The sequence below is a fragment of the Populus euphratica genome, unplaced genomic scaffold, assembly GCF_000495115.2.
Source record: "Populus euphratica unplaced genomic scaffold, PopEup_1.0 scaffold250.1, whole genome shotgun sequence".
In the NCBI taxonomy this organism is placed as follows: Eukaryota; Viridiplantae; Streptophyta; class Magnoliopsida; order Malpighiales; family Salicaceae; genus Populus; species Populus euphratica.
Genome location: NW_011500005.1, coordinates 450356 through 475200, shown reverse-complemented (window position 1 = coordinate 475200; position 24845 = coordinate 450356). Strand labels below are relative to the sequence as shown.

At 34.9% G+C, this 24845-nt stretch overlaps 2 protein-coding genes and 2 pseudogenes across 2 annotated transcripts; 1 reads left to right on the top strand and 3 right to left on the bottom strand.

The window, feature by feature from the left end:
- Positions 1-26: 26 nt before the first annotated feature.
- LOC105141137 (probable mitochondrial adenine nucleotide transporter BTL1) lies at positions 27-3278 on the bottom strand (annotated as a pseudogene).
- Positions 3279-11115: 7837 nt separating this feature from the next.
- On the top strand, positions 11116-18169 carry LOC105141136 (vacuolar ATP synthase catalytic subunit-related / V-ATPase-related / vacuolar proton pump-like protein). Its single transcript, XM_011048256.1, has 20 exons — positions 11116-11424; positions 12106-12232; positions 12463-12518; positions 12605-12661; positions 12872-12983; positions 13079-13116; positions 13254-13355; positions 13673-13729; positions 13831-13902; positions 13994-14095; positions 14183-14245; positions 14327-14459; positions 15024-15130; positions 15613-15807; positions 16289-16375; positions 16526-16630; positions 17036-17133; positions 17246-17324; positions 17557-17645; positions 17749-18169. Exons 1-20 carry the CDS (start codon positions 11347-11349, stop codon positions 17861-17863), a joined length of 1872 nt encoding a protein of 623 aa, XP_011046558.1. The 5' UTR covers positions 11116-11346; the 3' UTR covers positions 17864-18169.
- A 793-nt stretch (positions 18170-18962) lies between these two features.
- On the bottom strand, positions 18963-20468 carry LOC105141126 (7-dehydrocholesterol reductase-like protein). Its single transcript, XM_011048237.1, has 3 exons — positions 20366-20468; positions 20049-20232; positions 18963-19393 (listed from the first exon to the last, which is right to left on the bottom strand). The coding sequence occupies exons 2-3, from the start codon at positions 20200-20202 to the stop codon at positions 19128-19130; spliced, it is 420 nt and encodes a 139-aa protein (XP_011046539.1). The 5' UTR covers positions 20203-20232; positions 20366-20468; the 3' UTR covers positions 18963-19127.
- A 726-nt stretch (positions 20469-21194) lies between these two features.
- LOC105141127 (7-dehydrocholesterol reductase-like) lies at positions 21195-23197 on the bottom strand (annotated as a pseudogene).
- Positions 23198-24845: the final 1648 nt, after the last annotated feature.

Genomic DNA, 24845 nt, shown 5'->3' with positions numbered 1-24845 from the left:
TCAGTGACAAAAACGTACTCTGGTACGCGGAAAACAGAATTTTGTTAACTCATGACATCAAGATCAAGAACCTGTTTGGTACATATCAAAGATTACGAGAGGCCAAAATTTTTCCATTTCGAAGCTCGGCTGATAAATTTTAGCTTGGGTCAGAAATCGAAATGGGCATTACAGAAAAAGGATAGCCCAATCCTATAACGATGATTATCCATAAACATGTGAGATTCAACAAGAGGTCCTCGGAACATTCACCAGGATCTTTATGATAAAATGATCCCACCATTTGCCTCCGAAGGAACATGATGCAGGATTTTTTTGCCAAAGCTGCTATAAAAGTCGTTTCTCAACAAGCAGTACATCTTTCCGGGCTTCATAAAACATCCAAGTGATGACAGAGGAAGGCATCACTTTTAAACAGCTTGCACCCCACCCTCTGTAAGGTCCCCTCAGCCCCTCCCTAATTACTTCTGAGAGGGCTGCTGCCATGTGGGGTGGACATTTACCCTGCAGAGCTCCCACCATTAGTCGTTTCCTGGCCACCTCTAATGGAAAGCTAAGGGTGCTAGCAGTAAAACCTAGGCATCCAAAACGTAAATTGATTACCAATCAGCTAATAGAAAAGACGAGATACCAACACCAATCAGTTAGAACATGTTTATCTAATCATTTAGGCTCTAGGAGCCCTGTAATTGCAATTTACGAGAGATCTCCTCCCTTTCCCTGTGAGATATGAAGCAGGCAACCCTTTTCTCTAAATTATTGTGGAAAATAAAAGTGAATTTGAAATATACTTGTTTTCTCACCTGCAAAAGCTCCAATTAGGAACATCTCTGGACGGTTTAGGGACTTTTTATTCTTTGCTTCACAATAAGATGTCTTCATCATCTCGTACATGAAATAGTAGCATGTACTGTATGGAAGCATGCCCATCAGTGCGGTGAAATGCCAGCATAAAAGGCTCCAACCCCTCCATCCTTGTAAATCTTACTAATGGCAATGCTTAAATTAGGGTATATATCACGGCTTACAGTCAATCTATCCTGTACGAAATACAAGAGTTACAATCGGCTTCAACTAGAAAATAGAGATAAACAAGACTTTGTGTGCGTGGTGTCTCGGCTCTCAAAGATCTTCAAACTTAAAACTGTAGAAGGAAAATGTTGTGACCCAGTATAACATCTAATTTCCATTAATTAAAACAAAGCATAAAGGTATATCAATACACCATATGATCCAAGTCAAAGCAGGATCCTGGGAGGGGTATGACGTTACACACATATCATCCAAATGAATATGGAGTAAAACAGAGGATAGTGGCTTAATGCTTAATGAAATTCAAGCTGAATTTTTCCAATTTCGGTTTCAAGGGCAATGCCTTTTAATGCAAAATACCTTCAAGACTTCAAAAGGATGGCATGCAAGTGTGCTAACAATTCCAGCAGCAGCACCAGCAACAGCAACTGGAGAAACCCATCAGAGAGAGAAGTTCAAACTAACAGGACCAAGCTGCACCCTTGGACATTCACTCTGACTCCATTTCTCTTGTGCTGATGTCATTGCTCGCTTGACACACTCTAATGTTCCAAGCTCAACTGCCTGAGTGGGAATTATACGAAGCATACTGATTGCATTTCCTGCCCGCAGTCCTTGCCAACCCTGCTGCTCAATTATCTCCAGGAAACTACCAGGAATGTTTTTGGATCCAACACCAACCACCATTCTTGCTCTGCATATCTCGCAAGTAACAAAACGGGAGAATTTTCATGAGTTACTGGTCGAGGCAGTATGAAATAGTTATCAGCAAATCAAACATTTCCAAATAGTTAGCATGCATAAGTAAAGGCTTGAAAGGTCTCGACATCTCAGCATGACTTGGTTGGTTTCATGTTACAAATACTGATTTATGCTAGCAAATTGGTAAGAGTTCTGAAATCTCAAAATCAATAACGTACATTAGTTCATGCGACCAAATTTCTTAAGTTTCAGACCTCCGATCATTAAGCTTCGATTTCAAATGTTACAAGAAGAGCTATACTTCAATAACTGACCTCAAACTCACTTTGCACTGACTTCAATAGAAACTAACAATAGCAACAAGTTCTACTTAAGTAATGTGCTAACCGACACATCTGGTTATAGAAAAACAATAACACAAGTGCTATAGAAATAAGAAGAAACAGAGGAAATACCAACCTGATGGTTTCTAAAGGAGCAAGTACAGCTTTGGTCATAGCCCCAGCTAAGGCCCCACTGAGGAACTCACCGACTTCTCTGGTCTTCGTGAAATCCTGAGTTTTTACATCAAATTCAATTCAAAATATTTTTTTAAAATCAAAAAAATAAACCGCAAAACAGGAACAATCCATTCCACTCGCTGAATTGAATAAGCAAAGGCAAGAGATTTACTTAAATTCCGAGTTTAAAAAGAACTGGGTTTTCTTTATTAAAGAGAAAATAAAAGCAAAATTCAGAATATTCCATCCGAAGTTCATTTATTTTCTGCATAACTTTCCTTTTCCCCACTACTTTTAGTCTCAATTCGAGGAGAAAATAAAAGAAGAAATGAAAAATATTTCATTTAAAAAGGGAATGAAAAGCTGATGATGGTGATGAAAATGAGGCACATATTCTAACAGCAAGCTTGAGATCAGGAAGATGAAATCGTAGCTCGAAAGGAGGAGCAAGAGAAGGAGGAGAAGGTAGAGAAATGGGATCATCTATCTCCTTGGGAAGCACCATTGTAATCCCACCGTACACGTGTCCAAAAACCCCGCTCCTTTTCTTCCGCGATTCAGTTTCAAAATCCACCGTCAAAATTTTTTTTCTTTCTTTTTCCTTTTTCTCTTTGGGGAGTACAATATTTTTGTAGATAGTAAATGCAGCTACGATATTAGTTGCTGTTCAAAGATGCAAAACAGAGAGAGACAAAGGAACGAAAAGAACATACCTGAGAATGGGACTTTTGGGACATGGACGGATTTGAACAGATATTTTCCCTTTCCTTTCCTTTCGGTGTAGTTTTTTTTGTTCGTTTGCTTCTATTGTTTTGGGGAGAAGAAGGAGAGAGATTAGAGGATGTCTTTCATGGGTTTCGAGGGCTCTTTTAGCTCACTACTCCCGCCTTTTCAGGGTTTTTGAAATGCTCATTTTGGGTCTTTTTCTTTTCGGGAGTCTGTTATCTGAAACCGAGACCGTGCCAGAGCAGAACGTGAACCTGTGAGTTCTTGCGGTGAATCTACTCCAACTGCTACTAGAAAAACAGTTTTGTTATTTCGGAAAGTATTGATAGATTTAACTTTCAACTTTCATCATTGTATTCATGATCTAATTATTCCTACCAGGTTGCATTTATTAGACAAAAAAAAAAAAACACTTAAGTTGACCTATCCTCTGAGAATTAACTAAAAGTATTTTAACAATAAATATTAAAAAAATATGTTTTTTACATGAAAATATTAAAATAATTCAAAAAATTATAAAAATTTCAAAATTTCATGAAACTCCAGTACTTTAATGAAAATTATAAAATAAATTTACATGAAACTCTAATCTTAACAGACTCTGTAATAGAAAAAAATTTATGGTAAAGCCGGTTAATTTAAATAATGTTTTATTTTTTTCTTTTTTTTTTATAAATGTTTCTTTTTTAATTTCGTATTTTAATATTAAATTTTTTTTTTTAATGAGTTATCTTTGATTATTTTTTATTGTGTTATTTTGATCTTATGGTCGATAATAATACTTAATAGATTAATCTAAACTGACTTAAGTTATCTTTTTATTATTTTTTTAATTCATTATTCAATACTGAATTAGTTGCTAATCAAGCTTTGGAACCTATTTTGATTTGTGTTTCATAAGAGATATCTTGATCTTGTAATCAATATCATGGTTTTAACATTTTAACCCCGATTAAATCGAGTTATTTTTTTATTTTCTTTGTGATGGTTATTTTAATTTCATGATCAATGTTATTAGTCCTTCAACAATGAATTTGTTTTTTACTGAGTTGTCCTCATTTTATGACCCGGGTCGTAGGTTTAACAAGATAATCCAACTGATTTTTTTTGTATTTGACTCTTTTCTTATATTTACCACTTAATATTGTGTTTAATTAGAAATCAACCTTCATGATTTATTTCAGTTTGATTTTTATCATGTTATTCTGGTTTTATGACCAGAGATAATGCTTGAAGAGTTAACTTGAGTTGTTCTAGCTCATTTTTCATGTTATTTTTTTAATTATAATTTTTATGATTTTCATTGTTTAACATTAAGTTCACATGGTAATTGAGAATTAAGTTTTATAATTTGTTTTATTTTATTTTTCATAGGATTGTCCTAGTCTAATGACTAAAGTTGTAAATTAATCAATGTTAAACTAGCTCACTCATTATGAGGTTGTTTTAATTTGATAATCTAGATTATAAGTCTGACAAATTGACTCAGGTTATTTGTTTTTTTTAGTGATCCAGTCTTTAATCTTATCATTTACTACTAGGCTAACTGGGATTGGAGTTTTTAATTTGTTTTGTTTTGTTTTTCGTAGGGTTTTTTCGGTTTTATGACTTAATTCCAAATTTAATAATTTTAACTGGGTTATTTTAAATTGAAGATTTAAATTAAATATGATAAACAAAATTATCAATAAAATAATTTAAAAAATTAATATTTAATTATCTATCATTAAAACTACTATTAACACGCCTCAATAAAAAACCTGAATTCTATTATTTCACAAGAGACATACTCATTTCTTATTTTTTTTCTCCTTGTACTTCTTATTCACTATATATAAAAAATATCAATATTTACTTCTTTCTCTTCTTTTTTTTTCATCATCTTCTTCTCTTCTTTTTCATGCTCGGTATGTCTTTTTTTTTTCTTTTATCCTCTCAATTTTTTTAATTAATATGCTTTATGAAATTTTTTCTTTTTCATTGGCTTTATTTGCAACTATATTAAGGTAAGATTTTTTTTTCTTTTTTTTCCAAGCATTTTGAGTATATATTACAGAGTTTTGATTTATGTTAATTTAATTATTTTATAATTTTATAAAATAAATTTTTTAAAATATTTTTAAATAATGACTAATGAGATTACCAATGGTATTTTTCAAGGGATACATCGATATAATAAAATGAGTAATTTTTTTATGCGTATGTTTCATCAATAAATCTGTTAATAATAATAGTTTTATATTATTACAGAAATTACAGAAATTTATTAACAAAGCATTTCAATTAATAATTTTATTAATAAGTTAATTATTGATAAAATATGTATCTTATGCTGATAAAAAAAACTTTCATTGATAAAAATATTAAATATAGATGTTGCAGTGCCAGTCGTCCCAAAGCTGATGGCATGTAAAGAGAAATGGCGACCTGGAAGGAAAAGACAGGGTTAGCATCCTGTCACATGCGACAAATATGTAAGGAAAAACAGCACGAACATCTGTGGAGGCACGCTAATGTAAAGAGATAAGCACCAACCGGGCTAGCTGGAGGCAGAAAACTTTTCTAGGAGACTCTTTGAGAAGCTCATTTTAATGCGTTGGATCACAGGAAAGGGACCTTTACCTTCATTTCCTAAAACAGATCCCTTTTTGTTTTCATATTTTCGAATTCCTGAAAGCTAACTTCTTTCCATGTGAATCCGCAGGAAAGGATAAGACTGAAGGAACTGTTTGAGAAGAGTGAAGGATGAAAGAAGAAATGCTGGCCTTAAATCTTATACATATTTTATTTTTACATCATATATATTTCTACGTTTTTCCCTTTGTCTACATCATACTGTTGTTTAGCCTGGTTGACATCAAACTTGCAAATATACCTATCTATTTGTATTTTGGGATAAAAACATTTTAATTTATGCATGTTTTATTTTTAGATTAAGATTTTTCTTTAAACCCTTTTCTTATATATATTTGACTTTTAAATTAAAAGTTAACAAATTTCTTTAAAAATACACAACACGTGTGTACACACATTCATACATTCATTTAAAAAAAAGATGTTAACATGAAACTAGAAGAAGATAAATGAAATCAGTTATATTAGATAATTATATAAATTATTTATTGATTTCTTCTAACTTTTTTAGTTTTTAGATTTAAAAGATTATTCCACACAATATTAATATTGTTGATTAAATAATTATGAGTTTACATCTCACCATTTATATTCTATTTAATAAAAATTAAGTATAAAATAATATTAATATATGTAATTTTAAGCTTAAAAATTCATTTAACCGTTTAATGTTTTTTTTTTAGATTAATGTGGGTGTCCGGGCCAGCTTGCGCGCATCATGACTAATCCCACGGGTCCTGAAGTTAACGATCATGTAAGCCTTCAATGGCCATCATATGAGGACTTGAACCTGAAATTAGAGAGAGAGAGCAAACCTCTTGGGATGATGGTTAACCGTTTAATGTTTTTCAATTTAGATGGTTATAGTCCTGATCCTGTCAAGGCGTGTAGTGGTGGGTATCACTAGCTAGCCAAGCAAGAGGATGATTGATTAACCGACATAGCGGTAATGATGGTAGATAGCAGTAGCAGCACGACATAACATTTCTTATTGCCTGAGTTAATTACAAGTTCTTTATACCTTCTCTGTGCACAACATTCCAGCCTTTTTTAGGGCTTGAACTTAGCATGGATCCACGGCTGCTGGATCACCGAGCTATATATAGTTGACCGTATTAATTAGTGGGATGTTAAGGGACAAAAATCCTGCCGTCAATTACCTAAATAGATGCATTTATTCAGTAGGAATGGGTGGCATTACAATAATAATTACTTCGTGTCGCTATCATAACCTGCAAGCCGCATTTACACCCCAGAACAAGATGCCATTGTTCTTATTCAACGTTTTTCTCAGCAATTAAAGGTGGGTTTTTTTCTTAATTAGTTTCAAAATCAATTAATTAAATTATAACATCTTCTTTATTTTCACTTCATGCTAGTAACTCTTTTTTCTAAAAAAAATTAAATTAAATTAAATTAAATTAAAAACTAGAGTACTCTCCACAAGCAAGGAACTAGCGAGAAAGATGATCTTGTTTGGGTTGGCCTCCAATGGGGTGCTCTCCAGGTGATGCGACTGTTTATGGCAGAAATGGGTCTTCCTCGTCATGTACTGTGGATTACATCAACAATGCAGCTCAACTTCTTAACACCAGGCTCGTATCCCTCACCAGTGTTGACCTCAACAATAACTCGAGAGGGATGCAAGATTTATCTATGTCAACATGCATGCATGGGACACATACATATATACATACCTATATATATATATATACACACACAACTTCAACTTCAACTTCAACCAAACGCAGTTTGATGAACGTCAGCATGAGTTAAAATTTGATTTCTGACATGATTGGATTTTAAAATGAATTTCAGGTTTTAGGGTCGCAAATGCTCCATGCATGCTGTGAAGTCGATCGCCTTGAGGGATGGGATGGCAACATGCGTGCACTCCAGCACGAGTTCCTTGTAAGAACAGAAGCGAGCACTTGTGGTGGGAGGAGTGCACCCTGGTGATCTGTACTGATATCAGGAACCAGAGCATACAATATTGCCCATCACCAGACGACACTTGCCCAGCCGATGATATTCAACACTTTAATATTCAACTCTAAATTAAGAGTTTTCGCAGTATTGCAGTGAAGTACAGTTAAAAATAAGCACATTCTAGGTAAATCAAGGCTTTGTACGTATGCCTTTTGGTTTAGCCTACTACAATAACTGATTGATACTTGATTTATGTGAATAAGTATATATGAAATGTTGTTAAGTTAATAAACACAGTTTTTAATCCTCTATTACTCCGTAAGAAAACATTGACTCCACATTTTAAACTTTAGATCTTAAAAGCCCCCCGCTGTTTTCGTGCTGTGAAAATGTGAGGCCCATGATGCCCTCTTTAAACTGCCGTCCAAGCAGAGAATTGCAAGACTTAATTTTTTATTTTTTATTTTTAAAAAAAGATCATCGCATGAAAACACGAACCACTCTAATGATCTATGTGCCTTTTACTCTAGTGGGTGGCTCGAACCCGACTAAAATTTATATCCAATCCGATCTAACCTCGTGTGGGGCAGATCTGACTACCACTTGGTACTTGGGTTATAACAAAACACCTGATTCCTTATGGCAGCCTCAATACCACATGGCCCTGGGTTAGCCCCAGCACCATATGGCACAAAGAGAGCCCAAGTACCCGGTTTTTACTTCTCAGTGTTATAATAATATTATTACTTGTAATAAAAATAATATCTATACCATAATTTATAATATTTTTAGTATTTATGTTATCAATTATAAATAAAATAATAATATTTTTAACACAAATACTATTCAATACAATAAAATAATAATATTTATAACACCAATTATACTTTTTTACTATTAATACTTTTAATTATAATAAAAAATAAAATATATATACCACAATTGATATTATTTTTAAAGTAAATACTTTTAATTATTATAAAATTAAAATATGTAAAATCCTTCATCAAAATCCAATAACAATGGTCATGCAAGATCTATTGAGCTATAATTATGATGTTAAACCCAGAACAATCGGGTCCTGCCTCAAACTCAAGAAAATCAGGTTCTTTGTCGTGACTAAGATGTATTAGCTTACCATAAGCCAACTCCATCACCATATGATGCCTGGGTTTATGGCAGCTAACACTTGAATCATGGCAACAAGGCTCGATTGGCTATGGCAGTCTCAACGTCATGTGATGTAAAGGCAACCTAAGCTCTAGGTTTCAACTTCTCATTGTTATTGTAAAATTATTACTTGTAATAAAAATACTAATATTTATACCACAATTGATAATATACTTCAATGTTTATATTATTGATTGTAAATAAAATAATAATATTTATAGAACGAATAATGTTATTTTTTGAATATTTTAATTTTTAATAAAATAATAATATTCTCAACACAAATATTATTCACTGTAGTAAAAGTGGATCTGTGTCACCATGAACAAAACCGTGATAAGACTCTAAGCGGATAATATATAGTAGGTTGGGCTAGGCAATTACAAAAATAATAATATCCATAACACCGATTATACATTTTTAAGAGTAATACTTTTAATTATAAGAAAAATTAAAATATTTATAATACAAATTATACTATTTTTACTATTAATATCTTTAATTATAATAGAAATTAAAACATGTAAAATCTTCCATCACGACCTTGTACAAATAGGGCATGCAAGACTCATTGAGTTTGGGTTATGATGTCGAACCTCGGACAATCAAGTTCTGCCTTCAACCCATGATAATTGGGTCTTTGCCACGACCCGAGTGTATTAGCTCACCATATAGCGCCTGGGTCTATATGCGAGGTTGGTGCGTTTTGATTCACCCAATCATTCCTAAGCACCACCTGACGCTCGATTCTAATTGTCAGGGAATGATCGTCCTATCGCCACGTGGTGCTAGGGCAGACTAAGCGCTAGGTGTTTGCTTCTCGTTATTATTATAACATTATTACTTATAATAAAAAATAATATTATTTGTGTTATAATTATAATTATTTTTATATTAATTAAAAATATCAATAATAAAAATATTATTATTTATATTATAATTATTTTTATTTTTATTACAATTAAAAGTCAATGTATCTGGACATGTTTAAACTTGTTCTTAAATTGGGTTTGACCATGTCCACGCCCACACAAAAGTTGGATCTGAACGTGTCTATACCCAATTTTAAATTGAATGTTTTATCATAAAATATTATAAATTATTTTATTTAGTTTTTAAATTCTAATCTCTAATACAATTTTTTTTCTATTATAAAATATCAATACTATCATATTTTTAATTTTTATTACCTATATAGTATTGTTTTATTATTATATTGCGATCAAACACATTTGTTAACAGCGCAAACAGGCCATCATATATACACTAAATGGTAATGATGTAAACTATGACAAATTAAATTATACGTGTCGCAGTCATCTTGGCTTTTGACCAGGGATGATTTTGTCCATTCATCTACGCCATGAAATGGCCGGAAGTTTCCACCTTATCTTTACTTTGTCGGGTGCCACTAAAGTTTCGTCGCATTCGGTTAATGCACGCTGCTGTAGCAATCAACCCCTCCCAAAATTTCAACATTTCATAAATCACAAAAAAAAATAAAATTATCGCCTCACTCATTTACCGACCAACCTTTTTCGGTGCTCAACCGTTGAATTTTTGCATGTAAAGACAAACTCTTTTCAGACTTATTTAATCGATTATCTCTGCATTTTTTCTTCATGGCATTCTATTTGCCATTGCTAAAAAATTACTTCAATGATCTTTTTTTAAATGTTCGAATAGGATCATAAAAATAAATTCATATAATTTTTTATAACACATCCTCGGATAAAAACCTTGTAGAAACTCACAACCAATTTACATTTATTTTTTTAATCTAATTAAAAATAATAAAATGATGAGATTTAAATTTATAATTACTTTGCCAACAAAACATTAATATCACAAAGAAAAACATTTCAATCAAATAACTTCATGGATAATTTTGTATTACTCTAACATACCTAAGAGTGGAAATTTACCTATTCATTTTATTAAGTATTGATAATTATTCATTGAATATTTTAAAGTTTCTCATTTCAAAATTAACCACCAATTTTAAATTGCAAGAAGCAGTCACCCACCACTAGAGGTCTCGAAGGCAAAAAATTATTTTGGTTTACAATATTTTGTAAAACTAATGAGATTTATTGGTTTTTTCTTTCATATATATTTTACAGTCGTCAACTCTCAAGAATAGAGACTTAAGTTCGTGCCTTCAAGTTAAAAACCACCCAATAATAAAATTACCATTATTTTCACTCATCGAAAAAGACTATTATCTTTCTGATTTTTATTTTTTAAAACCCCTGTGATGCGATCTCCTCTCTGAGACACTTTCTAATAAATAAATAAAATGAAACAAAACAAAAGGTAAGAATTATTATAGAGCCGCCTCCATTCCGGGCGCACGTCCACGCTGACATGGCAAGTTACTAAATAGGCAGAACTATATTATTACGGTACTGCAAAAGCAGCAGATCATTACCTGCCTTCCCTTACGCTGACATGGCCCCTTTCCTCTCCCTCCCTCCGTAAAATATCAATCAATGAAATCGACCTTCCTCCGTTTCCCCCGTCTGTCACTTGCATCTGCGAAATTAATTAATTGTAATTTCTAATTCGATTGAAACGTTAGGGTTTTATTCGATTCCTAGATTCTCCACACTCCTCTGTATAGAGTTTCAGCTATCTGTTTCTCTGAGAGAAAATGCCGTCGGTGTACGGAGCTCGATTGACTACATTTGAAGATTCTGAGAAGGAGAGCGAGTATGGATACGTTCGCAAGGTGGACTCCTTTCTTTTCTTTTCCTTTTTTCTCAATTAATTATTAATCTCAAGTAATTACATAGATCGAATTTTTGTTCTGGTTTTGATGGAACTTATCTGATGACCTGTTTCTGTTGATTTACTGCGATCAGATCGAGTTTTTGGATTTATGTAAAATAGATTTCGTAGTTGAATTTCGAGCCGCTAGATCTGTTTTTTAAAGGTTGTGATCCGTTGAGATACGTAAACTCGAGTGATCATTGATTTTCTAGAGATCTTGTTAGCCTAGTTGATGGTGTTAATTATAATGGTAGGGGTTTGAGGAACTGTGAAGTGGTTGTTAGCGTTTCAATTCTGTGTGCTTTTATGCTTTTGTAGCTTGGATTTAGCTCGATAAATATTGAACTAACTGATGTTTGTTTCTTGTTATTGCGTGAACTCGATGGAAAATGTTTATGCAGATAAAAAAATGTATAAAAATAAGATCTGATTTGTTCGGTTCGTATTTGTGCGTTGGTTGGCTCATGTGCACAGATTAAGATTTAATTGCTATATTTCAAGGACGTGAGCAACTGATTGTGATGCATGATTGTTAGTTCAACTTCGGTCTTTCGTGATTTCAATCTAAATTTGATGCTGTTTTCTAGGCTCAACACATTTTTCCTGGTTTTGTCTGACTAACTTGATGTGGTTTTGACAGGTATCAGGGCCAGTTGTGGTTGCTGATGGCATGGCTGGTGCAGCTATGTATGAGCTGGTCCGTGTTGGGCATGACAATCTAATTGGTGAAATTATTCGTTTGGAAGGACATTCTGCCACAATCCAAGGTTATTTACTAATGCGAGTTCTTGATAGTTGGAATACTGTATTTCATGCGTAATCCTTCTCATTTTTTGAGCGTTTTCATCATTTAATATTGTGTATCTGCTCTGCTTGCTCCTGGATGCCTATTTTTAAGAAGGAAAGAAATATTTTAAAAGGAAAGAGACATTTTTCTTTGTATTTACCGAGGTGCCTGGAATGGAAATGAATGTTTTTTTGTTCTCTCTGTTGTCAGTGTACGAGGAAACTGCTGGTCTGATGGTGAACGACCCTGTTCTTCGGACACACAAGGTGATCTCACTTTCTTGTATTGTCATGTTTTTGTCTGGATGGTATTGTGACTACATCAGCTCCTTAATTGCATGTTGATCTTACAGCCTCTATCTGTGGAGCTTGGACCGGGAATATTGGGGAATATTTTTGATGGAATTCAGGTTTGACAGTGCTTGCCTTATTGTCAAATTCTGATTTAGTAACTAGAATTACATTTTGTTTTCTGTTAATCAGAAACCTTTTTCAAAAGCCTTCTAAGTTCATTCTTTGCTCTCGCTTTATCAAAAAGAAAGAAACAAAGTTTGTGCTTTGGTTTCTCTCTTGAAATTTATAGTGGTTAACCATTCACCTACGTTTTCTCATCAAAATAGAGGCCTCTGAAAACCATTGCAAGAATATCTGGTGATGTCTATATTCCTCGTGGTGTCTCCGTTCCAGCACTTGACAAAGACACACTCTGGGAATTTCAGCCTAAAAAAATAGGTGACTGCTGGAACTTTGTTGACAAATGACAATAATTGTTCCTTCAATTTCTTATGTAGAATTCCACTAACTTCAGTTATGCTTAACATTGGCAGGTGAGGGAGATCTTGTGACTGGTGGAGACTTGTATGCTGTAAGTTCTTTATTTGAATCTTTTGTTTATTGAACTCTTTTAGAAATGTGTGGTTTGGACATCTTTATTTCTTTATTATTTACTTATTTTTGCATTATGTTTAACATAGGATTTTGTGTGGATATTTTCCAATGCAGACTGTATTTGAGAACACTCTAATGCAGCATCATGTTGCGCTCCCTCCTGATGCCATGGGAAAAATCACTTTCATTGCACCTCCTGGTCAATATTCATTGAAGGTTTGTCTCTTTGTCTTCTTTGCCTCATGAGAATGATAATTACACAAGAACACATCTGCTTTCCCATATTTTTCCTTGTATGATACATATCATATAGTGCAGTGCTTGCATGTTACATAACCCTTTGACATGGAGTTTCTGAATGATGAATTTGGGAAACATAAACTGCATGCAAATGGCATTTGGATCATTCTCTAGTCTCCTGGGTTATAGTTACCATTCAGTTGAGATTTATATTTATGTGAATTTTCTATGACTTCTAAACTGCACATTGACATTTCATACATGGATCTGTACACTGACTTCTGCTTTTGTAGGACACTGTGCTAGAGCTTGAGTTCCAGGGTGTCAAAAAGCAATTTACCATGCTTCAGGTTTGTAAATTTTGTAAATTGTAGCCAAACTCTAGATGAATTGAAATGCCTGCATCCTGATCTAGAAATTTTTTCAAATCCCACCGTTCTTCTGCATGCAGACTTGGCCAGTACGTTCTCCAAGACCAGTTGCATCAAAGCTTGCTGCTGATACCCCTTTGCTTACTGGGCAGGTATTTGCCTTCATTCTAAACGCATTGGTTTTTTCATCTGTTGCTTTCTCTTTTAGTAATATGAGTTCCCAATGACTCTGTTATGTTTCAGCGTGTCCTTGATGCCCTTTTCCCCTCAGTCCTCGGTGGAACTTGTGCCATACCTGGTGCATTTGGTTGTGGGAAGACGGTCATTAGTCAAGCTCTTTCCAAGGTGAAGCTTGTCAATTCCTTGTGGAGCTTACTCTGATGGTTGTGATGATGGGGTAGTTTGGTTGATTCATTACTTATGTTTTTGCAGTACTCCAACTCTGATACTGTTGTGTATGTGGGTTGTGGAGAAAGAGGAAATGAAATGGCAGAGGTATACATTTCTCTCACTTTATTCGTCAATCCTGCTTTACAGTTTTTAAGATTTTTTTATCTAGGGTAACCAATTGCTCAGGTGCTCATGGATTTTCCACAATTGACCATGACTTTGCCTGATGGCCGTGAAGAATCTGTCATGAAGCGTACAACCCTGGTAGCGAACACCTCTAACATGCCTGTCGCTGCTCGTGAGGCATCAATTTACACAGGTAACACTATCTCTTTTACGTAAATATTAAACAGAATAGAGGATGCTATGAAGAGTAATCTCTTTTATCTTCAACCCTTGTGCTTATTCTTTCTTGTTAGCATTATGAGAGAATTCAATGCAGTTGGTTAATTAAGAGCTGATGTGTTTTGAACACATGCATCAGTGGATGTTAGTGACCGTTTGTAATTCAAGAAAAAGATGGTAATTTTTAAGATATCAGATTACCGTCACAGGTCCTTTGTCAGAGAAGCAGCAGCTCTCTTAAGAAGCACATATAATATTCCGAGAAATAAATGGTTGCAATTTGGGCAATACAATCTACACCCTACCATTACACCTGCCGGCCGCAGACTTTAGGCTATTTAGACCACGTGCAGTGGACTGAAGAAAAAAACTCAAACTTGTAATTTTATTGATTATGCTAGAAGTTTCATGTTTGTGCCTGATTTGCATGAATTTGAAAATTCTATGTATTAGATTCATTTATTGTTGGTGATGTTCTGTCTTATTGAATGCCTTGTGTTGATTTTCTTCAACTTGTGGGTGGATGTGTTGTTCTCAGGAATCACTATAGCTGAATACTTCAGAGATATGGGCTACAATGTGAGCATGATGGCAGATTCAACATCCCGTTGGGCAGAGGCATTGCGTGAAATTTCTGGACGGCTGGTTAGCCTCTACCAACATTTATCTCAATGCCTTGGAAGAGTTTTTGAATGCTTCATATGTTAGCGTCTGATTTATTGCAGTGTTAGGTGGTGCCTCTTTGTGGTCTATCTCATTTGTTGCTAACATGCTGTTTGTCTGTGTTGCCTTAACTTGCATATCATTTGCAACCTTTAATGCAAAAAATAACTATGTTTTTGTTAGCTAGATTTGTAGAAGCTGGATAAAGTTAATACTTAATGGTTGGTTCCAACCTCTTATTAGGTGCTGGCTTCCACAAGTGATTGGCAATACTGTTGATATTGGATTAAGGATATACTATTCTCATGATTGATTCTTTGTATGTTGTTATTTATTAGACAAACGAAGTAGCTGAGAAGTGAGAACTATGATCTATCATGCCATTTCTTTCATGCATATTGTGAAATTTGTTTTTATCCTACTCTGATAAACTCTAATTGCACATTTCTTAATTATGTTTGCAGGCAGAAATGCCTGCTGATAGTGGATACCCTGCTTATCTGGCAGCACGTTTGGCCTCCTTTTATGAACGTGCTGGTAAAGTAAAATGCCTTGGTTCACCAGAGCGTACGGGTAGTGTCACAATTGTTGGTGCAGTTTCCCCACCTGGAGGAGATTTCTCAGATCCTGTTACATCTGCTACCCTCAGCATTGTCCAGGTAATTACAAACTGTGTTCACCATCTTTTATACTAGAAGCAATTAGCACACCATAGATTGCTGAGTAAAACAGAGAGTTCAGTATTTTTTTTCCTTAGCATTCTTCCACGACCTAATTTTTTTTTTGAAAAGCTTGAAATAACTTGTTGCAGTAGGCAAATTTCTATTTTAGGTTGCCTGATAAACATTAAAACAAGAAACAGAAATTTCAAAATTGAAAGGAAAAAACATAGAAAGATATGCTTAATTAATGAAGGAACTTGAGCATGGCTGAATTACTGACCAACAAGCTGGAAAGCATAGCCTAGGCCCAAAAATGATTCTGCTTCAGTGATCCCGGTTAAATTTGACGTCCAAGCACATGTAATTTATACAGTCTCAAAAATGATATGTTCTATCTTGATGCCATTTTGGATTTTTTCTCCCTAGCTTTATTTATTTATTTATATTAAAATGAGGTTATTCATTTGTACTTTTGCAGGTCTTCTGGGGTTTGGACAAGAAACTTGCACAAAGGAAACATTTTCCTTCTGTAAACTGGCTTATTTCCTACTCTAAGTACTCAGGGGTAGGTTTGCAATTTTTCTACACACTTTTCCCTGTGTTTTTCTATTGAAATTATAATTATTTGGATGCTTATTGGATATTTCATTCATCGCATCCTATATTCTATGGAACCTGTTCATATTTAATTAGGTTGTCCCTCTTTTGTTGTCAGGCTTTGGAGTCATTTTATGAGCGATTTGATCCGGATTTTATCAACATCAGGACAAAGGCACGGGAAGTGCTCCAAAGAGAAGATGACTTGAATGAAATTGTCCAAGTATGTATTTTTTTTTGCCCCAAAATTTTCATCTCTTTTGGTTTTCTTAGCTCCTAGAACTATAAAATATGTGATTTACCTGGAACTGTTGAAGAAATATGTGGATGAATGCTGTGAACTATATGACAGGGGTGTTGTTTCAGTGTTACCTTTGCTGCAGAACCTTAATTTTATGAGTACTCCATGTCTTCTCTTGCCCTTCTAAATTGGTTGATTTGCAAATCTTAATTTGGCATAAAAGATGTTTGGTGGGCATCGGTCACAATTGGTGGTTATGATACTGTAGATCTCCATGGAATTATGTGGAGTTTCACTGTCATGTGACAAGTTTTTGAAGATGGAAGTTTATTTGGTTTCTTTTGTCTGCTTGAGATTGAATAACCATGACTTTCTGGATTATTGCAGCTTGTTGGAAAGGACGCTTTAGCTGAAACAGATAAGATCACCCTGGAGACTGCGAAGCTTTTGAGGGAGGACTATCTTGCTCAGAATGCATTTACTCCGTATGCCCCAACCTCATTACTTGATCTTTTTTCTATCTTTTATTTTGAGTAATTAAGATTTATGATAGTTCTGTAATCCTCACCTTTGAATGTGTGTTTATTTGGCTGGTAGATATGACAAGTTCTGTCCTTTCTACAAGTCTGTTTGGATGATGCGCAACATCATTCATTTCTGTAACTTGGCCAACCAGGTAAATTATCCCCCTCCCCTCTGGTATTCTATTGTTTACTGTAAGTATCTGCAAGTTTGCTTGCTGTGAGAGGAGTCTGGGCATTCTTCTTTTCTCTTTCGTTATACTTCAAGTTTCAGTAGTCAGTAATTGTAGGTCTGATATTAAAACTCACACACCTGCTCACAACCTGTAGTGGGTAATATGGTTTGTTCTGGATCTTTGATGAACAAGTTTGCAATTCAACATACAGGCTGTTGAGAGAGGTGCTGGCATGGATGGTCAGAAGATATCATACAGCCTTATCAAACATCGGTTGGGAGATCTCTTCTATCGTCTAGTGTAAGTATTATGTACTTCCAGCAAGAATCCTCAAGTGAAAAGCAATGCTATACAGAAATCGACTAGAATTACCTTCTGATGTTGTCATCTGTTGATGTTGCAGGTCTCAAAAGTTTGAGGATCCCGCAGAAGGGGAAGCAGTTCTCGTGGAAAAATTCAGCAAGTTGCATGAGGATTTGACTGCTGGTTTCCGTGCCTTGGAGGACGAGACTCGATGATTTAGGTGCTCCAAATTTTGGTTATCCAAGGAGTATTTGTGGCAGCATGAGACCAACAGCACTTGAACTATTGTATTTGTTTGTCTGAAGAATCAGTGTTGGTAAATTGTGCTTGTAGCCTTTTGGGTTGTGATAGCGACTGTGTAATTTGTTTATTCAAATTGTAGTTGTTCCGGGCAGTGAAAAACTAAACTGTTCCTTGTGTATTTATGCAATAAGGTTTGTATTCAGGCAGTGTCAAATTCCATGGTTTATCTTATCACAAGTTAAAGAAGCTTATCGTTCCGATGAGGAACTGTTTTTTTTTTTTTGAACTTCCGCTGCATGCTCCAACTACTCTTTCTTGACACGAAAGCTGTGTCTTGGGCATGGGAAGACTCGTGCATAAGGTTTCGACCATGATGTGTTTAGGACAGGTCAATTGTCATCTCATTGAGAGATGGTGGCACCGGTGAAAAATCTTACGAGGCACAGTTTTGCCTCCTTTGTCTTTTTTTCTTCTTTGTTGGATTCATCAAGAAAGACAAACGGGAAGGCAATAAAATTACTGGCCTCATATGCATGCCTTCTAATCACAGCCTTGTTGCACGGGATTGTGAGGCCAATACATATAAAGGACAGCTATCAACCTGAAAATTCTTCATTAACATGCAGATTGTGCAAGGCTTGTTTTACTTGAATGAGTGCTTTTAAAGCAAATGATGATGCGCCGGGAAAGTAGAAGCAGCACCAAGGAATACGATGAGCCCGGTCGATGGCACAGGCTCTTGCAAGAACCGATTACTTGAATTATGATTGCTGGTGTCCCTTAACTGGCAAGCATTAGTTTCTTAAAAAATTTTACACTTCGAAAACGAACTCCTAAAAGATCTGCAGGCTGGATAGGGTTTCCCCTGAACCCAATACCCAATCAACATGAGTTCTGTGCACCAATCAAATCCCCTCTTATGCTCGGATGACTGGAGGACTCCGTGTCCAAGTTCGGTTTTTGAGCTTTTTTTCCTTCTTCCTCCCTTTAACCCATCGTATTGATGACAAGAGTGGCCATGATAATTTGGCACGGCCAACACCTAACAGACCCAGGCAGCTTACCTAAGACTGTCAACAGCACAACCATCAAATTTCATAAACATAATGGAGTACCTTGAGAGCAATGTGAGGAAAAACTGAGTGGAGAAAGGTAAATTTAGAAATCTTGGGAAACATAAAACCACATGTTTGCCACAATTCTAAATTTTAAATTACAACGAAGAAGATGGATCTTTTAGCCAGGGCCAACTTTAGGAATGTCATAATGCTCACTCATGTTGGCCAAATACTGGTTGAAATCTTGAATCCTGTCACGGTGAGATTTATCAGCTTCTTTCGCCATCCTATGAACATCAATTCTCTCTCTCTGCTCAATGTATCGTCTCTCTGCAGGTGTGAGATGATCAATGTAAGAAGCAGCCTTTCCTTCCTCGCTCGTTTTGCCTTCATCATTAATATCTTCCTCATTAGGATCATCAGCTGGTTCTTCTACGCTTTGGCCTATACCAAATACCAACATTATTCGATGATCCTCCGAAATTAAAGTGGAGCAGTAAAGTATAACATAACACGAATTACATGAAAAGGTTATAAGGAGCAACACAACGTCTTTTTCACAGAGACTGCTCTATTATTGGGATATTTCTGCAATTCATTTAAATCAAAGATTACCAGAACCCAAAAACAAAGAAATCAAGCCAGCAATCAAGATATTTCTGTCAGTCTCCGTAGACATGATGATCACCAATGAAGTAGAAATAGTACACGAGGTTATTCAGCAACCATTGATTTCAAAGGCTTCCAATCGCCCTAAGCTTTGGTTTAATTGAGTTCTATCAAGACACACGATGACAGTGTTTCCTTCAAAAATCTGTAATAATTACTACTTGATTAAATTTTATAAACATGGATAAAGACGACGAAGAAGAACAAAACAGCAGCACGGCAGGCTTGAAAGCTCACACAGAAAGCACAACACAAGCACAACAACAAAAATTAACAGAGGAGCATTTTATAAGAAAAGGGAGTGACCACCCAGATTCAATACCAGAAAGGAAACTAATCCCAGCCTCCAACAAGAATCCAAAGACTAATAGCTTACAAACAAGAAATTAATATAGAGGGGATTTTTGAAAAAAAATGAAGAAACCCAAACCAGTAGAAAGCTCATTATGTATGACGAGATCAGAAGAATCGACTTGTTTCTTAACATGTTTCTTCTTCTTCTTCTTAAGGCTGCCAGCTTTCACATCCAAAGCTTTCCCCTTCAGCTTCAATTTCCCACCCACAACATTCTCATAACCAGACATTGATTAATCGATCGATCTTCTCCTCCTCCTCCTCCTCTGTTTCAACATTGATAAGAAGCCCAGAAAGGTATTAATTTAGGCTACAAAGATTATAGATTTAAAGCATCGAAAGAAGAGATCAGATCAGATTGATTCGTGGAAGTAAGCCCTAATAAACAAGTACCTGATAATATTAGCTTAATCCGTTCCCGTTCAGGCGATGGGAATTCTCTCTTCCGCAAACCAGCCGACAAGACGTCACTACTCCTCTGGAATGGAAGCACTCCTATAAGTAACCGACTTGTAGTTGGTGTTTACATTTGTGGGCCTTCGAATACATGGACCGACCCAGGTTTGGGTGATGGCTCTTCGCTTGTTTTCTTTATTTAGTGATTAAAAATTTGTTTGGGGCATGCTTGTAGTCATTTTTTAATTATTTTTTTGTATTAAAATATATATTAGTAATTTTTATAATTTTTAAAAAATTATTTTTGATATTAATACATCAAAATAATTTAAAAATACTAAAAATATATTAATTTGAATTAAATAAAAAATAAAACAATTTTAATTTTTTTAAAAATTCTTTTTAGAATGTAAAAATAAATAGAAAGTAAGACTTGAAGAAAAGAGAAGAGAAACTACTGATGCCATTGCCAGTTCCACCAAAGCACTCAAATCATGATATCCCCTCATGCTATAAAAATCAATTCTATTATTTGGTTAGATCGCTTAATTAACATTTGGAATTCAACTTAACAATACATTTACAATAGACATCACAACTTGCAGCTTTAATTATAATATATAGTTATCCCTTGTGTTTTTTAAATTTTTTTTATTTTTTTTAAAAATTATTTCTATATCAACATTTTTTTAAATGATATAAAATTATAAAAAAGTAAATTTAAAATAAAAAATTATAATTTTTTTAAAATATTTTAAAAACAACATGACCATATCCCTTCATTCAATCTAAGCATCGAATAGCTTCATTTTTTTCAGAATAAAATAAAATATTGTTTTAATTTTCTTTTTAAAAATAGAAAAAGTGGATGAATTTGATGTCATGTACCACTATTTAAAGATCTTTGAAAATGAAATGACGTTGTGGTCACACCGCCTTCCCAAACCAAAACCAAAAGCATCATTTTGATATCCCATTTGTTCTCCATGCACTTCAGCAGCTAGGGCCCAATGAGCTACATGCAGAAAATTCATATAACCAGTTGCCATGCTTTCTTCATGTACGGTTATATTTGCAGCGCATTAGTGTCTCATAAAGCAGGCTCATTCCCCTCTCAATTTGCTGCCCAGAAAGCTAAATTGCCCTACCAATCTTCTCCTCCGTGCTAAACTTCCAACTCCCAAACCTAATCGAAGTATAATGGTTAATGTTGGGATATTATTATTAATCAGCAACAACTTTATAGCTTATCCTAATAAATAGGATTATTATTGTTAACAGGCTATAATGATAATTGTATCATAAAATAATACAATCCATATATTGCTAATATTTGTGTTATAATTGATGGCCTCTTATCTTGTCTATAAATAAAAATATTATTTGAAAGCAAAATAAAAAAGAGAATTAGAAAGTATATGAAGAGAATAAGAGAGAAAAAAAGAAAAGCTGCAATGGTAGCAGCCTTGTTGCTATTGCAGCAATTGCAAAAACAGTAACGAGAACTAGGAATTGAGTTTGAGTAAATGTGATTTTTTCTTTTTATGTATTTGTATTGCATCTTTTCTCTATCTTTAATAATGTGAATTTCTCTTGTTAATATAGGTAGTTTGTCGAACCACGTTAAATATTGTGTTAATGTATTTAATTTTCAATGAGTAAATATCAGAATATCATTCGTTTGAAATTCCCTAACAATTAGTAATTACAATCATGTTGATTGGAAAGGGATAACATCACATCACCTTTGATGGAGCCTTTCCCCAAATCAAACACTTGCAATTAGTTCTGCGAAATTCTTGTTTTTGCCTGTCACAATCGTAAGTGATATATAAGCAGACAATGCCTGAATACAGGAGGGAGATGGTTAATAACTCGAGTGATAAAGGGCATTAGGTAAAATGATCTTCAAGACTCGCAGGACAAAAATAGGATGATTTACCTGAATTCCAAGGTTCACAGTATGGTTAACAAGGTACATGCCAGGAGAACTATAGACACATGGAAGCCATACCAAGAATCCCCAACAAAGATAAATTCCAGGGGCTGAAACCAAAAGTAGTAAGCATAAGAAGTTAAGCATGGGAAAAAAGAAAAAAGAAAAAAGAAGAGGGATTCTTGGAGAAAATGATAACCCCTTTTACAGCATCAAGGCTAGTATTTTCTTCATAGATAATCGATAGCAATCCAGTTGATGATAACTTGCAACTCAAATTAAAAGGACAATCGGAAAATGTAAGCAAGTAGAATAGATAAACCTCGATCATGAGCAATGTCCACGGCACTCATGTACCCATCTTCCCAACGAAAAAACTTTGTGATGTGCAATAGCACCAATATTGTGTGTAAAGCAAGGAACCAGCTGCTTCCCCATTCTGCTCATACTGATACAATACAGAAGAAGTGGATTTGAAGGCTCATAATCTTGCGATTGTATACAGGTAAAACTTGTAAAAAAATGCAAAAATAACATATTGCAGGGGTACTTAAATGATGAAATGATGAACACATGGCATTGGTTACATGCAGGGCTAGTTCTGCACGGGCTAAGTGATGCCTCTATCAGCCAAACAAACAAGGGTTTTTAACCTCTCACTGAATAACTTGTATCATCTTAGATTCAGTATGTTTACTAGACAAGTATTGTTAATTCTCACCTGGAAACGAATAACAGCATTTACCTGCTTAATGCAATAGGTTAATGCCAGAAGGGCACAAGCCATCAACCCAAATCTGCAGTTTGTGAAAACTTTGATGCCAAGATTTTTCCAATCCGAGGATACAGCTCCCCACCCTGAAATAGAAGAGGAGACATGTGAAAAAAGGAGAGGCAAAATGATAGTACTTCAATTATTGTTTATCAAAACCATCAGATGTCCAAAGCATTGAAAAAACTTTTCAGCTTGGTTCACAGATTTCAAAAGAAGAAGCTTAAATTTGAGTTAGATCCTGGCCCAAGGATTGGTTTTGCTGATTTAAGCTTGTTCCTCTTAGTTATATACCTGGCTCAATCTCCCTATTCCCCTATCATTTAGATTGCTTAATGACAAACAGCAATAATAATCATACGAGTAAAATGAAGGTAACATTAAACATTTTGGTAAGAGGTAGAGCAAAATAAATGAGAACGCAAACAAGTTGCCTAGTTAGAAATTTACTTTTACGTATAAGAAAAAACAGAAGTCAAAGCTTGCAAGAATGAGAGCAGAAAATATTTCGCCCAAATGATCATAGACAACTGCAGGGTTGAATATACCAAACCTAAAAAATAAACACAGGAGCAACACTAGTTACACTTTACAATCACGCGTCTCTAGGGTTAAATTGATTTTTTTTACACCAATCACAAGGAGAATGTCACCGTGTACACTGCTATGCTGGATCTAAAGTAACTTTTTACCAATCACAACCCTTCCGATGAGCGGGTGTCAAACTTGATGGAGTGCAAACATAAGAATGTCACAGAGAAAGTTCTCACCACCAAAGGCTAAGATATGCAATCAATGTCACCATGTATGCTGCAAATCACAGAAACAAAGCTCATGACTTGAGTCATGTACAAACCTTTTTTTCTTCATTTCCTTTGACGGCTGCAATCTAACTACAAAAGAAATGGCAAAAAAGGATCTTGATAAAGACAATATCATGTGAACAGCACCTTGTAAACGGTCGGTTCCCTTCGGGAGAAATAGGACCCTCAACCGTTTTTCCAGGTAAAAGAAGCTGAAGTCAGTCTCAAATGCTACAAAACACGCAATTATTTTCCATGCAGTACCAGTGGGGGCTTGGCCGGATGTTTATTAACCCCCGCTGCAACCCGTGTTGCTTCAAATAATTCGAAGTTTGGGAAACCTCCCCTTCAGCATGTACCATTGTTTATCATCTACATTATTTGGTAGAACATTCTATTTTTTATATAATTTTATTATCAGCATGGAGCTCGTCAAAATCTATTAGCACTGCAGCAGTGAATACACACAGACATCTTCAGAGGATTTTACCCTTCGTTGAAACAAACATAGTACAAAAATCATGAAAACGAAAAGGTAGAACCAAGTAAGTACTGAAAGAAAACTTGGAACATCGAAACATGCAACTAATGGTAAGTGCACAGTCCCTGCTCTTATTACATATCCCATTCAATCATCACCAGGCAATTATCAATCCAAAAGGCCCTGCCTCTCTAAATGTTGCTGAAAACCATAAGGCAATGATCCTGAGATTTCTTAGGCCGACCAATTGATTCAAGAATCACACACAAGTAACAGTAAGGGAGATGCATTACAATTTGGAAAGATGAAGTATCTGTGGCCCTTCTTTTCTTAAAAAAAAAAGTTGAAAAATATGCCGGCCAGTGGAAGAAGAGAAAACTATTTTAAGATTCGTGATGTGAAGAGGAGAAGCCTTACATTAAAATAACCAAGGGAGGGAAGAGAGCCACAAGCGAGACCATCGAAACACACGTGACCAACAGTGA